General features: G+C 36.8%; 1 protein-coding gene across 1 annotated transcript in view; it reads left to right on the top strand.

The window, feature by feature from the left end:
* Positions 1–38: 38 nt before the first annotated feature.
* The window catches only part of WDR25 (WD repeat domain 25), a 65,796-nt gene continuing 48,101 nt past the window's right edge, over positions 39–17,733 (top strand). Inside the window, exons 1-2 of the mRNA XM_068399010.1 lie at positions 39–83; positions 2,502–3,277. Of these exons, the coding sequence (XP_068255111.1) occupies positions 2,561–3,277 (717 nt within the window). The 5' untranslated portion in view covers positions 39–83; positions 2,502–2,560. The remainder of the gene's footprint in view (positions 84–2,501; positions 3,278–17,733) is intronic.

Here is a 17,733-nt window from a genome sequence, read left to right on the forward strand (position 1 = left end):
AATCGGAGCCGCCTCAGGCCGGCGAGTGAGTTCCGGGCTCAGCTACTGGCAGCGGCGGCGGCGGCGGCGGCTGTGGGGTGGAGGTACCCGCGGGGTGGGGGCGGCCCTGGGGCCGGGGGAGGCTCTGTGGGGCGGAACGCGGTAACGGAGCCGGAGCGGGGCAGGCTGTGCCGGGGAGCGCGGTAACGGGGCCGGGGGAGGCTGTGCGGGGGAACTCGGCAACAGCCCTGGCGCTGGGGGAGGCTCTGCGGGGCGCGGGGAGCGCAGTAACGGCCCCGGTGCCGGGGTGGCCTCGGTGCCCTATTAGCTTAGTACGTTGTAAATCACGTCGTTAATAAGTTAACGATCTAGCTACAGTATGTTTCCAATGAAGTACATTGTGTTTTTCCCCTGTGTTGTTCTTCAGTACGGGCACTTTGGGGTGGTGTTTCTTTACAAACAGAAGCTGAGTGGGAAGCCCTAAGATGACGGAGATGCTTTGCTCTTACAAAAATACTAACGTGTGTGGGTGATGTGTGTGATGGGGTGGATTTATGTTCACCGAATGTAATGGGACAGTTTCTTTCCAATATCCGGTAGGAAACTTTTTTCACCTGGTGTGTGCAAGGCACCGTCTTGCGCTTACCTCTGAATCTCAGCTTAATTTTTTTTTGTGTCAAAACAGAGTAAAGTAACTTTGAAAGTCTAGCCGAATTCACTTGTGTATCTTCATTTATAGCTTGCAGCCAGAGGTTAACTTCTTACTGTATTTTTTCTTTGCACATGATGCATTTTGGCTGGGGCCCGTTTTCAGCACTGTGATAAAGATAGTAACCACTTGTTGCATTATGAAGTGCAGTCCTTCAAAGTTACTATTTATTTGATAAGAAGTTTCAGTTTGCTGTTCACTCTTTTTGAATTGAATTAAGTTTTCCTGAAACAAGACTTAATTTTTTTCCTTGACACTGTTTAAGTGAAATGCTGTTTTAATAAATGAAGCTGTATTATTAAAAAAAGAATTTTTCCTTGCTCGTAGTTGCCTTCACTTATAGCTGTCATAAACTTAAGATAAAGACAAAGTGTCCTCTAGAGGGAGATCTTGATGCTTTTATGTGCTAAAATATTAGTCACCTTGCTCCAGTTAAATGTCTTGATCGCTTCCCTTGGAAGGGAATGATGAATGGAAGGGATGATGAATATGTATGTCTTAATAGGAACCTATCTTCTGGTTCTGTGCTTGGAAATTTCATTACAGAATACAAACCATAGCCTGTAATGTAACGCTTCTGTAGGTTAAATGAAATGTGCTTGTTTTAATTCAAATAGATCTAATTCTGAAGTTAAACGATTAATCTTTACAAGTTGCAGTGTAATACTGCAGTAGTATTTGTAGGACCTGCATTTGTGGCATCAATTCTGCAAATGCTTACATAGATACCGACTTTCATACAGCATTCTCATTTTAATCAAGATGCTTTTGAGGGCAGTTTCTTCACTGACCTAAATCCAGAATTTCAGCAGCTGATCTGAAAGTGTTGTGGTTTAAATCACTTTAGCATCATGAGTGCTAACAGCTGGGCAAGGAAACAAAGCAGAAATAAAATGTCCTGTTTTATCAATCTTAGCAATTGAAGGATAGCAGTACTTTTTGACTACAAACAGCAGAGGTTAAAAGATTATTTTTGCAGACACATCAATTGTTTGAATGTAGTTAACCCTATACTCCACATGCTCCATCCAAATTTTTGAAAAAGCTTGGTGGGATTGTTATGGTGGCGAGTTATTCAGCATGTTACATATGCAGTCTCAGCAAGAGATTTCTTTCTCACAGACACTTTGAAAAAGTTTATTCCACATTAAACAAGGCATCTATGCTCTTATTTTTCTGTAAGTAAATGCAGATAGTGAATTCAGTGTAGCTTCTGGTGTAAGTGTTGTTCTGTAAAACTAAAGGCTGTGTGGAACTTGCTCTGTGGATGTAGTTGGAAAATGTCCTCATATTGCAAGACTGCTGAATGGGTCAAAAAAGTATTTACTTTTTTAGTTGCTAGTTGAACCCCCTCATAGTTCTTTCAGGTCATCTGTACTGTTAAAAAATAGATATAGTTAGACTAACTCCAAAATAGTTGTAGTATTAATATTCTTAGAAATGTACAAACCAAAACAGTGCATAATTTACCCTCTTTTTTGTGTGTGCATGGGGAAGTGCTACTGTAAGTAAGGTTAGTGATTTGCAGTGCTTATGTTGCAAGTCTGTTTTTCTTTTCAAACTCATTTTCATTGTTTTGTGGTATGCAAATGCATCTCTGCAATGCGTTAAAAATGTATGCAAAGTGCTTGGAGGCAAATGGTGTTGTGTAATTGAATGAACAGATGTGTTATAATAGAAGAATAAATTCCATTAATAAACAGGAATAAAAGCTATGGATTTTTTTTAAGAAAAGCATATTTGTATCCTTAAGTTACTCGAATTGTAGACTCTGTGATAAATTATGCTCTGAATAATCAATTCTTTATTGCAGATCATCATTTTGGAGGATTCCAGCACTGAGATTTCTGGAGTCTGCTGTGTCTAGCCATAATGAGTTCGTCACTGGTTGCTTATGATGATTCAGACTCTGAGGCAGAAACTGAAAAGCCTGAAGTCTCCGATACTTCAAGCAGACGAAGAAGCCTTCCAAGTTCTTCTGTGGATTGTGTTCAGTACTTTACACCTGGTAGTTTGGGTACAAAATCTACATATGAAATGCAGCCTACTGAGAACATGGACAGTTCTGGCAAAAGCACTGTTTGTGAAGATCCCCCTGAGCATTATGCACAGAATAATAACACTGATTTGACATCTCCTTATTGTAGGAGAGCATCGTCTGGCCATACTGCATTATGTACGTCTTACAAAAACTACGAACAGACATCAAGCTCTTCAACAAACTCTGGAAATTGCGTTTCCCAGAAAAGACTACATAAAGACAGTACTACTGCCATAAAAGGAATTAGACCATACATCCCTAAAAGATTGCGTCAAGAAAATTCCAGTATGCCTGAAAAAAAGGAATCTAATCAGAGAGAGAACTCAGATTGTGATGTTAAGCTAGGCATGTCAGGAGAGCAGACTTCGAGAAAGATCTCTGAATTAATTAAGCCATATTTGGGATCCAAATATAAACTAACTGAAGTCCCCAAAAGCTTAATATTTTACATGTCTAAACACAGCGGCCCTGTTAATGAAATCCAATGGTGTCCTGTACAAGAACAAAGTCACATGCTTCTCTCAGCTTCTATGGATAAAACAATCAAGGTAATGTAAAACAAGATGCTGACCAGTCATCAAACTTAAAAATACTGTATTGAATAATGATCTTCTGGAAATACCATCCTTGCTTGTGTGTATTTAACAGTTCCAAAGTATTCAGAATTCAAGGAGATGCTTTGCAGTACAAGACCCTATTATGAACTTGTAGCCTAATCCTTTACTGTAGCTACAGTTGATTCCATTATTTTGGAATGTGTTTTTTTTCTGTATTAGACATGTCAGTGTTTTAGATCCTAAGAAGTTAGATTTCTACTAGATCATTTCTTGTAATCTGTATTAATGTTAGGTTTTCATTATTTCCTACTTTTTAATGTCACAATGGCCATAAGCACTATGGTCTGGATACAGATTCTGCATTAAGTCATTAAACAACTGACCACCAACACTGGAATAATATTTTGAGGAACTTTACCTTTCTGACAGGCCTAGGTGACTACTGCTGGAGGTAGGTCGGGTCAGATGGATTTTTCATCTGAATTAGTGTGGCGGGTCTTGCATCCCAGAAGGGTGTCCTCTCATGATCTAAGGAGTCTTCCCACTTTAAGTTTGTTTCAAGGGTTAATTGCTCAATACTTAAAGTGTATTTCCCTTTTAGCTTTAGTGAATTTGCCTTCAGTTCTTTGTTTGTTAATTTAGTCAGTCCAATGAGTCTGACTTTAATTTTGACCATGGGTAATAAAAATATCTTACGTGTATGCTTTCCCAGATATAGGGCTAATGCCACCTCTGGGTTCAAATAATAGTAGTCCAAAGTGGGTTTACACAGGAACATAGTTTTGATAAGAGCGCACAGAAAGTGTCCTTTTTTGTGGAAGGCATGTTTTATTGTATCTAACATGTGTTTAACATAGCTGGTACAATTATTTTAAAACTTGGTTCTAAAATTTAGGGCTTTAAGTAAATCTTACTAAGTAAAGAGGCAAGAAGAACACACTTTGTATCGGCATACTTCTAAACTCAGAGGAGGGAACTTTAAAACTGAATTTGAATTCTGATTTCATGTAGGAAAAAATATTCTTAAATTCTCTTATTAAAATTTTTTAAAGTTTTTTGGTGTTTAATTTGTAGTGGAGAATTGAGTTTAATTTCATTTGACTTTTGTATGGTTTTTCTTGTCTTAGAATTTTATTTTTCTTTCCTCTGTCCCCACTTTCGCCATGGGGCCATGTGAAATACGTGCTGACTTTGCATCTTTGAAGCAGTGATGTTTTTGAATCTTGGACAGAGTTTTTGCTTTTTTCTTCTCAATGTATGTTAAGGCACTGGTGCTCACAGAAGAGAAAACCTCAGATCTGTAGCGTGAATAAAATTTACTCCTCTCAATTGCTTATCTTTTATTCTCTTAAGTTATAATAACTTCACTGGTTCCGTAGACAGCATAACCTATCACACCATCAAAGTCTGAATACTTTGAACTGTGGGTAATTCCTCCTTCATCTTCTTTCCCAAGCTTTTTTTACATGTTTGTCTTAAAGATTAAATGGAGGAAAAAAGTACCTTTGTTTTTCTTTCCAAGTGTTCTTTAGTATTTTGAATAAGTTAAATCTTGGCTGCTACTTGAAGAACAGACTTAGAAGGAAAAGACTAAGATATGCAAGAAGTGCTGATGGATGTTTTTGGTAAGCAGCAATTTAAATTTGGATTGTACAAAACTCGATGCACCTCTGACTTCAATATGTCTGAATATGACTTTTTGTCTTAAACTGTCACACCATATGTTTAATGTTTGTTTACTACCCCAGAGCTTCATTTTACTGATGAGTGAAATTATGGATGTGTTAAATTTGGTAAAACAATCTAAAATGAAAGTTGTTATTGCAATGTAAAATTATTAAAAAATGTAAATAATAACCTGTCTGTTTTGTCGTCTAAGCAGAAAGAAAGATTACTTTATTTTCTAAAGCAGTGTTACCACCCCTGATTGGAAGCAGTCTGTAACAGTAAAGCTGGCTTTTGAAGAAATCTAATTGCTTTAGGTGCCCCAAACCATAGAAATTCAATGTAAATAGAGTATGCTAATGTTGGCAACACTTAAGAGCATGCAAGTCTAAAACATTAATAAAGTAGTAATGTAACTGTTACAAAGCCTATTAAAACACACTTCTGTATTTTGGAAGGTAGCCTGTAGAGAAATACCTATGAATGCTTCTTGCTGTTATTTCTTAATGAAATGAGAGACTGTAACATCTTCCAGGTATGAGCGGTAGCATCTTTTAATGGTTGCACCTTCCCACGATGACCCGTCAGGCCAGCAGATGGCACGGTGAGATTAACTATTGACTTCATGTTACAAAACTTAACTCACTAACTTTCTAGGGTCATGAGCCCCTACATCTCTAATGACTATGCCAGCAATAGTTTATCTTCTGGGGATTTTTTGGCTGTCTGCCGTTGCCTGAAGTTCTCCGTATTCTGGTGTAAGCATAAAACAACTGATTGAAAATGCAGCTGTAGATGTACTATTCTTTTTTTGATCCTGTACCTTCTCACAGCTTACCTTTATCATTGTTTTCTTCCAAAAACACCTGCTTGGAGTTGCTAGTTTAAATCCAGGTAGTGGAAGCATGTCTCTTTCCCTTTGATGGGAATATGCAGACACTCAGGATGTTTGAACTATTTACTTTGAACATCTGATTCTGATAAAACTCAAAGCACAGTTAGAAGCCTAAAATCCTTGCATGATCAGAGAGAGTAGGCAATCCAGAACCTCAAAACTCTGTACTTTCAGTTAGTCGTGTGAATAACTGTGACTGAATATTTTTATGTGTAAATATCTTGGATTCAGGCCTTACATTCAGCCTATGCATTAAGACATTTATATTTTGAAGAGTCCAGTATTAGTGGAGATTTCTCAAAATTGAGAGTTCTGTCTAAGCAGATCTAATTGACTGTGGTAGTTTAAGTTATACTTAGATCAAAATATCTATAGTCATATGCAATTTTTGTAGCATTTAGCCAAACAGTTTTGCATCTTTTATTTGTTCTTGTGTGCTTAAATATTTTCCTCTTAAATGTTTCATCACGAACTAAGAATTTCCCTTTCTGGGAAAGGAATTTTTTTTTATTTTTTTTTTTTTTTTGGCATGGAGGAGGAAGAAATATTTGTCTTAGTTATAGTTTAGTGATCTTAATTTCTCTACTCCCGTCTAAATTACTATGACTAAATCATCCATATTGCACAAGGATGTATCTAAAATATAGAGCAGATTATATGGTTTATTACTTTTTAAGTGTGTGTATGTATCCTGTTTAAATCAGGGGAAAAGAACAGTCTTCCTTTTATGTTCTCCCAGATTAACCAACGTGCACTTTACCATCTTCTTTGTGAATCACTGTAAGTCATAATAAATGTTTGCAAAAAATGAGTTGATGTTTTCAGTTAGTGTTGACCGAAGAACGGCCTAGTGTCAGGAAAGATCATCTGAAGCAGTTTTTATAAATATCTTGGATATTTAGGAAGGAATGCACTGTTTTAGAGGATTTTATATTTTTAATTTCTTAGGATTTTGAGCTTCCCCTTTGGAAGGGGAAGCTGATGGTACTTCCAGCATAGGGAGCTGGAGAAGGAGGCAGGAAACCTGATTCCAGTTAGGGAAAGTACTGTTGGGAGCTCTTACTGTGGCAGTGTTCTTCACTATGACATTCTAACTGTGTTATCAGTGGCTTATGTTTCTAGTTTAAGTATGTATTTTAAGGACTGTGAAACATTATTGTCTGAATCGATTAAATTTGTTTTCTTTGGATAATACTTCTTTTCTACCTTATTTTTGAATAGCTGCTGTCAATGAAATTTAGGCTACTACTGCTGTTTTTGGTTTTGCCTACTTAGACATCAAAATAGTGTTTGTGATTTTAATATCTCCTCTAGTATTTTTTGCATAAATTTTGAGACGTGACACTGTTATTAAAGGTGCCTAGTTTCCATAGTGTGCATATTCAACACTTTCTGAACATCAGACCTTGTTTTGGTATTTCTGGTTTAGAACTCCAAATACAGAATCCAAAGTCACAGCTTACCATTGAGTACAGCTGTTTGCCTTAGGTAGCAGGGTAGATAAAATGTTGTCTCTTGAAAGACATGTTTACTAATTGCAGAAACCACTGTACTGTATTCACATTACAAGGTCTTCCAAATAAAAGACACTAACAATTACATAGAGCCACAGAGGTGTAAACATTTTCAGTAGTTACTGATGCTGGACTTAGCTTTTTAACAATTGCTTGTAACTTCAAGCCTCCCATACCATTATTCTGTATTTCCTATTTTGTCTTAAAATTAACTCAAGGTAACGTCTTTATATAATCGTCTGTAAACTTAATTCTGTCATCCTGGTTTTCTATTTAGAGCATCACAGCAGGTATTCTATTTGTTACAAAGTATTTCTTCATTTTCAGCACTTTCACCCTCCATTGATGAACAGGATCAAGGAAAGAAAGTACTGTGATTCTTTGGTACACAAAATGTATATTAATAGCACTTTGATGGCATGACTTGTAACAAATCGTTGGAAGTTTTTCTTATGCATTTTTTTCCCTACTTGCCCAGTATCTTTATTTAGTCACAGCTGTATCTATACAAGGAAAGTAAAAGTTTTTAAAATTAGTTTAATAATGTCAGCCTGTTGAACACAGGTGTTGCCTGCTTCTCATGGTTAAGAACACAAGAACAGCAATACTGGTTCAGATGAAGGCTCTGTCTAGCCCAGTGGTCAGTCTCTAGTAGGGTCCATAAAAAAAATGCCTAGAGAAAAAAGAACAAGTCAAAGGTTTATGGTGCCTTTAAGTCCGTGTCTGATCTCTGCTTGTTTCCAAATCGGGATTTCTGAGCTCCAAGCCAGTTCATCTTTGTAACTTGCTACCTCAAAGAGATCTCGTCCAGATACTTCTCCAATCTTATGAGACTCTCTTGTGGTCATTAGATCTAGAATGGTATGTTACTCATACTGGTCAAATTTAATATACAGATTTTGCTTCCTGGAGTGTATCAAGAACTACAAGAAATACCATGTTCAAAACCTTTTATTCTTTTGTGGTTGTGTGTTCGTTAGGAGAAAGATAACAAAGTAGTATATTTCAGGACTTTGTTATTCTTGATGCTGTTGTATTGGACTGAAAGTGATGGAACATGCTAGCCTCCATTCGTCCTTAATGTGTGTAGCACTGATGGTAGCAATACAGAATTCCTAGATACTGCTCTTACCCTGCTTCAGAGTAACAAACTCTAACGTTTCTGTTTTCAACCATTCTGCACACAATTCACTTGAAATAGGCAGTGTTTCTTGTTCTGTCACATGTGTGTCTGTTTATGAAGGAATGAATTTAAGCTGCTAGCATATTCCATATAAACTCATGTGTAGCTGTCAGATGGCTATAACCCTGTCACTGCTAGGCTAGACTCAAACTCTTCACTAAGCAGTATTAGGTATTGTGCTGCTAGTACCCCAAGTATTGCAATTCTTAGAATAGTTTTAAAAATCTAATTGTGGCAATGCTCCTTTAACTGTAGCTGATCATAAGATGATTATTTGGGGACTCATCCTATTTAATACATATATTCTACTTTAATTGAAATGTTTTAAAAAAGGCCTCTGATGTTGGTACACTTTTAATACTGTATTTTAAAAATAACAAGACATTCTCCCCATTATCTTGGAAGTGGCAAGGAAACGCTCATATTCTGGAGGTTGTGTGCTGCTTACTGAGGCGTGTGAAAAAGGCATTGTTGTTTTCTTGTTGAAGAGGCTACTAAATAGGCTATTCTGAAATACTGAAGCTGACTTTTCTGTATGATGCCTTGTTCTAACCTTCTTCCCTTGTCTATTTAGAACGATGTATATTTTTTCCAAGGACTTTGAGCTTGCTGGTTATTAAGATGGAAGTACACTTATTATTTGATAGATGCGTGCACAGTAATACCAGTTTCCTGAGTGCTGAAAGGGCTTCTTTGTATACCTTGATCTTTTTCTCTAACAAAACTATTTCATACACTTCAATAAGAAGTATTCTTCATAATGCTTATTTTGTAAGAAAAGGAACAACATGCAGGAAGGAATATGCTTGACCATCAGTGAAAGCTTTTAACTGTGCTTATGCCTAGATGATAATACAGATCAGGATGTAATAGCCATCTCTCACACAATTGTTCTGCAAAAACCATTAACACAAGTCAGCAAAGAACAGTTCATGAAAGTGGTGGATTTTGGTCTCTTCATCCCAAAGGTATGTGTGGGTAAGGGTTGTTCCACACTTGGTATGTTAATACCTAGATAGTTTAGTGTTCACTGTTACATAGAGATGTATTTCTTTAATTATTTTCTTGTTTCCAGCAATGCTGTTGTCAAGGCAACAGAAATCCTTGTAATGCATTTCTTCACTTTCTCAGAATCCACAACTGGAGATGACTTGTGTAGTTTTTATTATGTTCTTTGTAGTTGACACACTTTAGTGCCTCAAAGGATTTTTTTCAAAGGATTTTGTTTCTTTGAGTATAAATAGCACCATCCTGAACTCTACAGTATTTGATAAGCCATTGTTTTCTTTCCTTCTTCACTAACAAGAACTAAATTCAGTGCCTCTTTGGATTAGAATTTATCTTAACACTTGCGTGAAAACTGACATTTAAAAAAAAGGAGGGGCAAAAATGCAGTGAACCTCAGCTGGGTTAGGTTTTCAGTAAGGGCATTAGTTTTTCTTTACACTTGTAAATGTCTCCTGAATTAGGATCTTCTTAAAGAATACTAGAGTAGTTCCCCACGTGGTCTTGCAAAGCATTTTTGACTGCTTTATGGCCATGTTAGAGGATGTGGCTATGGGGGAGAAGAGCGGGAGAAGATGGATATTTCATGGCACAGCTAATATGCTTGTCTTTTCCCTAAAACTGGGAATTATTTAAAGAAAAATTCAGAAAATAAAGTTCTTTGAAGAGCAGTAGAGTTAATGGAGCCTGGCAGTATGTTGAGGCTGGCTGGCTGTAGATGCTCTTCAATTTCTCTATCCTTCAGGGCTTCTGCAGTGTCTTTCTCTTTTATTCAGCTGCTTAGCTTAAGTCTTGAGGGAAAAATACTGAGACCTCTGTGAAATTTGGTTGATGTTGACCAATAGGTGCAAAGTGGCCACAGGTGAGTTGCACGGGGGACATGGCTGTTGTGACAGTGTTATTTCACAAACCTCTCTTTCTGCGGAAATCCAAAAGGATGGGGAGTGACTTTTAGATATCCTTAACAATGGTGTGGAAGAAAGGATTCTGTTTCCTCACGTTACCTAAAAAGCGTTACTTGTGTCGTTACGTACAGAAATATCAAGAATATTAAATGTTTATCTGACTTTTTTCTTAGAAACCCATCTGTCCTGAATGGCTGAGATCTGTACTTCCTTTCTACTGAGAACTCTTCTAGCTGTTTACTAAGTGTATCTGAAGTAGCCTGTGGAAGAGAAATGAGCAACCTCTTACTCCCCCCAGCATAGCCAGACTACTAGGGAAGAAAAATGGCTAGAGATGTCAATGAAGTAGTGTCTCTAATGAAGCTTAACTGATAATGTCATAAATTAAGCCCTCCAATTACACATGGGATCTCTGTGGGCAGCTGCTATGCAGTCTACCGTCAGAATGTCACCTGAGATGGGAGAAATGTATGGTGGTGTTATCCCCCTTCTGGATGCTTCAGTAAGATTGCTGGTGAAAAAGTCAAGATTTTGGTGCTTGGAAAAAATTGAGCTAGGGTAGTTTTAAGTTCTTAAGTGACTGTAATACATTATGCAAGTATCTAATTTTTTTTTTTAACAGTTGAGAAGTTCTGAATATTTTTGCTGTTTAAAGATATAAATAACACCACTCTAACTTCACTTCTTTTCTGGAAGTCTAGCTTTATAGATGCAACTCACATACTGCTATATTTTTTTTTTTTAAATCTACTTACAAAGCTACAAGGCGTCTTATGACTTCGATTCCTTGCCTCTCTTGGTCTGTCGATGTTGTCAAGGAAACAAATTTTTGAGAAGCTTTGCTCTACTTTTTCAGGTTCTATAGAGAGATTATTTGTGTCAGATTTATCCAGCATCAGGAGTAGAAACAATTTGCCTGAAGTTTCTGTTCTTTTCAGTAGGTTCATGTCCTTGCTTTTTTAAAGCAGATTTCATTTTTAGCATGTGTGAAATAGCTGCATCTTTAAGGTCATAATATCAGCGAATGTACCAAAAATTGTTGGCACTTGATATATAGATGAAGCCTGATAGAAAGAACTTTAATGACATTTTGCTGTATGTTTATGCTATAAAGACAACTGTTAGTTATAGATTCCCTTTAAATTAAAGAGGAAAGAAACATTAAAAAAATTCCTTGTTCTTTAGAGAAGCTGCTTCACTACTATGGCACTAATGACTTACTGTCCTTTATCATACATGTGTTTCATTGTAGTAATCTTCCCTCTTCTAAGAAAAAGCATTTTGTGGCTAGTCTGGAACTGCATTTGATTTGTCTTCCAGTGTGTACGTGCTGGCTGACCGGCTGGTTAGGATATTAAGAATGAGCTTTACCTTCAGCGTACTTGTGGAGGCTTCTAATTAATTTAAATTTTTTTGTTAAAGTTTAACTAAAACTGCTGATTTTCTTCTAGGATACACCTAAAAGTGTAGTTATAGAAACTTCTACCTTCCTCAAATGTTTCAATTGGTTAATGGATTAAAGATATTGAGCATGACAGTAAAGACTGCACGTGCTTGTATGTTGTACATGTACCAGCTGTGTAACACCTCGCTTTCTGAAGTCAGATTTTGGAATTTGTCCTGTTCTCTAGCTGTTTTGTCTTTTTCCAGATTATAATTTCCTCATTAAAAGAATTTTTCTCATTCTGAACATTGTCACTAGTGGCTAGAATTATATATTGTTATATACTGAGGAAGGGACACAGCTGGTTCTCTATGGAAAGGATGGCTGTTAGGGATGACATAGTCATTGTAAACACGTTAAAGCTTGGCAGATACGTTAATGCTAGCACTATGTTAACAATGCAAAAGAAATTAAAATTAATTAGGCAGTTCAATATTGTTCTGCTTGCTAGTACTGAAATAGTACTAGTTATGAATGTCCTCATTGCCAGCAAAACACATAGCTGCTTGACATAATTAATAGTTTATTTTCATAATTAAATACCTAGTTCTGCTCATGTTTAAGACTGGGTTATGTCACTGACATCAGTGGGTTTTGGATTGCATCTATATTTTCCATAGCCTAGGATTTTTCATCTTCTGGGGTTTTTTGCAGTTATTAACATTCCTAATAGCCTTGGGAATAATAAACAATTTATTTTTTAGTTGAAAGAATGAAGACTTATAAAGAAAATGTTACTTGCCTAGGCTCATGGATTAATGTAAGACTTGTTAAAGCTCAGGTTTTCAGATAGCTGTTCTAAATCACTAACTGTATAATGCCCCTCGTAGTTAGATATTACTTCAAATCCATGTGGGCAATAAGGCTGCAATAACTACTTCTTAAAATAAGAAAGCCACGTGGTTAATGTTGGGGATGGGACAGAATTTACCTGTAAATTTGGATTAGGTTATTTCTTATAGGTAGAAATTTCTCCTTAAGTACAACTGTTTACCATTATTTTTAGCGCTGTTGTAGCAATGTGTTACTCTGTGCTATCACACAAATACTGCCAGTCGTGCACCTGCTTACAGCGTGTTGGGCTGTGTTGTGCTGTAGAACAACCACCGCTCATCTGATGGTTGGGTTGGCGGAGCTTTTCCATAGCTGTTGTCCCTGCTGTGTCAAGTTCTTCCAGTGGATAACGTGCAAGAATGAGAGAGCTTAAATTGCTCCTTTTAACTTGTTGTGTTTCTGCATATTTGTTTTATTGTCTGTCTTGATAGAGGAGATGGTTATGTGATTTTATATATGTACATATATCAATATAAAGCTGTAAAGCACATGAGTGGCCTTAGCTGATTAACAATTTTATATTAAAAAAGTATGGTAATATTGAAGCACAGTACAAATAGGTATATTTTGAATTTTGATAGCCACTGTTTAACTGAAGCGTAAGGAAAAAAAAAACCAAACAACTTAAAAAGAGTTGGTCAGTGTTGGTTTCCTCCCTTCTGTTCTCAGAAATAAGTTGTAAGTCAACAGCAAACAGATATAGTGTTTCAGAAGCTGGGATGTACATTTGCTAAGACTGTACTTATGTTTTGAATAGAACAGTGTTTCTTACTCTAGTAGTGGCTGTTGAAAATCTGTGGGAGGCAAGTATCTGTGGGGTATGTTTTTCTGAATGTATCTATCCAGTCCTTAGCTACCTGTAGGAATTGAGCACACTTACCACAATTTGCCTCCAAAGTGCTCTAAGTCTGAAATTGAGGTGTTCAACACTTATGAGGAATGCTCACTTTTAACAGAGCGTAAGTGTATGTGACTTGGGGAAGTGATTGATGCTAATGAATATGATACATAAAGGTGAAGGGAAAATCAGATTATTTAGTAAATGGCTATAGTAATTTAGCTAATTATCTCCTGGGGAGTTGTAATACTTTTGAAGTTGTTCTCCTTTGCCTGCTGGTAAGGTATTGATTGCTTAAGTGTTTTTTGGGCATGAATACTAACTACTAGTACCCACTACCGTGAGTGTGCTTTTAGGTGTTCTGAACACGTTTGTATCATTCTTAACACCCTACTATTACACTGTGAAGTCGACAAGAAACTGCCAAATTTATGCAATGTTATTCTTCTCCCATATAGGTTCAGCAGTAGAGAATTTAGTGTTTTTAAAGTAATTCTTAATAGCTACCTGTCATTATACATTGTTTTCTCTTGAATTACTTGAATATGTGCATCAAACTGCTTTGCTTTAATCGTGTCATCCCAAATATACCTAATACTGTGTATGAAGTAGAAAATTTATCTCAAGTAAGTTTATGTGTATTCTTTTTCTCAAGCCAAAATTTTAGTATATGTGGTATACAACTGGGGTAGGGTTTTAAGTATCTCTGCCATACTCTGCTTTGCCTTCTGCTAAAATAATTCCCATTTTTCATATTGTACAACAAACCATGGCTTAAATCACTAACTGATTTATAAGTATATTGTAACTTTTCATTTCTTCATTTTCCAGGAACTTACCCTTTGAGGTACATCCACAGGGTTAGCCATATTACAATGATTAGTCACAAAACACTTAAAGGTTAACTGCAAAATAGGTGGGAATTCTTCCCTTTATTTTGGTGTGCGTGGGAAGTTACTCCTCTTGCACTGTCTGCCCAGCATGAATGTACAATTGCTATTTTGTGGGTACAAAAAAAAACTAGTCACGCTCATAACTTTTAGCTGGCTGAAAATGTGATCTGTGTGAGTATCTTCCTTAGAGTCAATGGTTTACGGAGAATTTGTGATTAGCTTCAGGCATGATTATCCCAGAATCTTTCTGCACAGTAAAGAACACGCTATGTTGAAAGATGGCAATTGATGGCAGAAACACTTTGCTGTTGAGAAGGATAGAGTTGCTGGTAACCGATGATTTTATGTACCCTTTATTGGATATGTACACTTACTTACAAATTGCCTTTCTGTGAGCTTTGCTTGCCTGTCTTCAAAGTAAAAAATAATTTTTTAATAAATGGTTCTCTTCCCTGCCCCCCCCCCCCCTTTTTTCTTTTTTTTCCTTCCTGTGGCAGCTTGCCTTGTTATTCAGCATTTGGTAAGAATACCTCTTTTGCAAAGAGTGGGAATTAGCTAAAAAAACCTGATTGGTACAGATGACTAAAATGTCAGATGGAGTCTCTGATAGTATGAATCCTAGTGTTTGGTCTGATTTGCCTCAGCTGTTCTTGTAACTCTTATTGAATATTTTGGCTGAGAATTTCTGATGTTTCATTTGGACTGCCTAATACATAGGGTGTTAAATTCGAGGCTCCTTTAGTACCAATCTCTACAGTAATTCAGAGAATACTTGATTTTAAAATGGTTTCAGAAAATAGCATGCATAATCTACATGTTGGGTTATGATGTATATGGTCTAATTCCATCATACTATCTCTGTAGAGCAGATGAATTTAGTTGAAAAACAGGTTTCAAAATGTTGCTTTCCTCTTAATTTGCCGTAAATTCGGTGATGAGCATCAGAAACATACACATTTATTCCCCTGAAATGTCAAAAGGCATTATCTTGTCATACTTCCACAGAAATAAAATAGGAGAACAATACTAACAACATAGTTTTGCTGCTTATTTATTCTTTCTATTTGCTGGTTGTATTGTTCTAAAAAATGGTACCCTTTGGAGAGTGCCCAGCTGCTCTTGAGGGGGTTAAAATCTGCAGTAGCTTTGAGGACATGTACCATGGCAGTTGGCCTTCAATTAATGCCTGTTTGGCAACCTGGCTTGCTTTAGACTGACCGTTTACATTCAGTAATGTTAGTGTAATGTAACCTCCCACTGCTCATTTTATTCTCTGACCACTTTATATGGAAACAAAAGTAGTTCTCATGAAACTTTCCAAAAGTGAGTTACTGAATTTTGACTGTAAGAAAGTGTTTCAACTGTATTTTTTTGTGTTCTTACACAGAATAGAGAGGGACAAGAAAGATCTATACTAGGTTTTAGTCCTCCACTGTATTTCTATTTTTGAATAAGCCTGAGTAGGTTGTTTTTTTCTGAAACATGCCTTGAGCACTTGATGGAGAACTGCAGTTGTGATTTTATTGACTAATTTGCTTGAAGATCACTTTTATCTGAACTTGTGTCTTTAGTAGGAAGGAGTACAGCAGCGTAGTCTTAATTCTCACTGTTGTTCATCTCCACAGACTTCATAAACATTTTTTGCTTGCTTTCTTCGTCCATTTACAGCTTAAGAAAACAGATATTGGGGAAGGTGGGTAACACGTAGATCTCTTGAGGAAGTTCTTCCCAAACCTGGAATTGGGAGTCTGAGATCTATGTGCTCTTTGGGGTCAGGTACTGTCCTTTCACTGATGAGAAAAGGACCGATGCTTTCGTGGAGGATGACATCCTCCTGAGGAAAGTCCAGCTGGCTGCTGTTATAAGCAGGGTACAGACTCAGGGGTTAATGACCTGCAGCATGGAGTGTCTCATACCCTTCTCTGTTCTCCAGGCAGTCGGCATTGCCAGTGCTTGTGATGCACCTTTGAAGCAGAACACTAAATGTGCGCTTATGCAGCTAGGCAGCCGCAGGAGCTGTCTTTTAGACAAGGTCAGGAGTTTCTTGGCACTACACACTTTTTTCAGAACATTTGACTTTTTTTTTTTTGAAAGATTTCACTTTATTTTTCTCTCCAAACATAATTCGTGACAAAACTTTTATCAGGAGAGACTCTTCAGGTGTAGAATAAAACTGCCAGTCAAGCTGAGTTTAGAGATACAGACCAGCAGGACATCCTTATAACGTACAATTATTCACGCTGTAATTTTGACTGATTAAAAATCCTGTGTCATATAATTGGAGAGCAATAGAGTAAACTTAATCTATTGTATTTTAGAATAATGCCTAAATGTTTCTCCTCTACCTTGAAGAGTATTATTAATGAATCTCTTTTCTAGTGGAAAGAAGCTTTCTTTACTCTTAAAAGAATAAAGGATAAAATACCAAGGCATGACTACTTTGACACTCTGTTCCTGGAGTCTGTTTTTTTCTATTTTCAGGGTTTATTTCTCCAAGAAGTCTTGGTCAAGACCAAGATCAGTGTTGATGATCAAAGCCTTCTTCCTTCTCTGAAGACAGTAACGATTATAACTTTTTTCCCCAATAGAATCGTGTCCGTGCATTTTCTTTTTTTTTTTTTCCACATTTTTGCATTATACATTGTATTTCATCCCTGTAATTTGGTTGAATTTTTCTTTCTGTAGCTGTAAACAAGATGGCAGAAAGTATACCACCTAATGTGAATAGTATCTTTAGTATGCACAGTAGTGGTACCCCTGGCTTGATGATGAAGACTTTCAAAGAAGTATCCCTCATGTCAGTCTTGTGATTTTGAGTTTAGTTAAGGAAGCTCAGTCATTTTTGGTTTTGATTCCATCTAATGGTGTGAGTTTATTTTTAACTGTCTCTTCTGAGAAAACAATCAGAACCAGTGGGGCTTTTTTCTCACCTTTGGCCTGAAGAAGAGTTTCTTAACAAAAGCCGTGTACTTGCATTTGAACACATATCCGTATATTAGTAGGTACGCAAAGGTATCCAATTTTCCTGAGCAACAAAATACTTGATTACAGGTCTAATGATAGTTTAAGAGGTGTTTTCAGATGTGCTGAAATCAAGGACTTGAAGCAGATGAACTTAATTATCTTTGTGAATATTCACAATCACATTATGTGCTTTAAATGTCACATTTGGAAATAGTGCCTCATTGCTAGTTAATTAACAATAATTACTCAAGGTAGTACTTATGTTTCTGGAATTTCTTACCCACTGTGAAAAATGTACTTTTCTTCT

The sequence above is a fragment of the Nyctibius grandis genome, chromosome 4, assembly GCF_013368605.1.
Source record: "Nyctibius grandis isolate bNycGra1 chromosome 4, bNycGra1.pri, whole genome shotgun sequence".
NCBI lineage: Eukaryota > Metazoa > Chordata > Aves > Nyctibiiformes > Nyctibiidae > Nyctibius > Nyctibius grandis.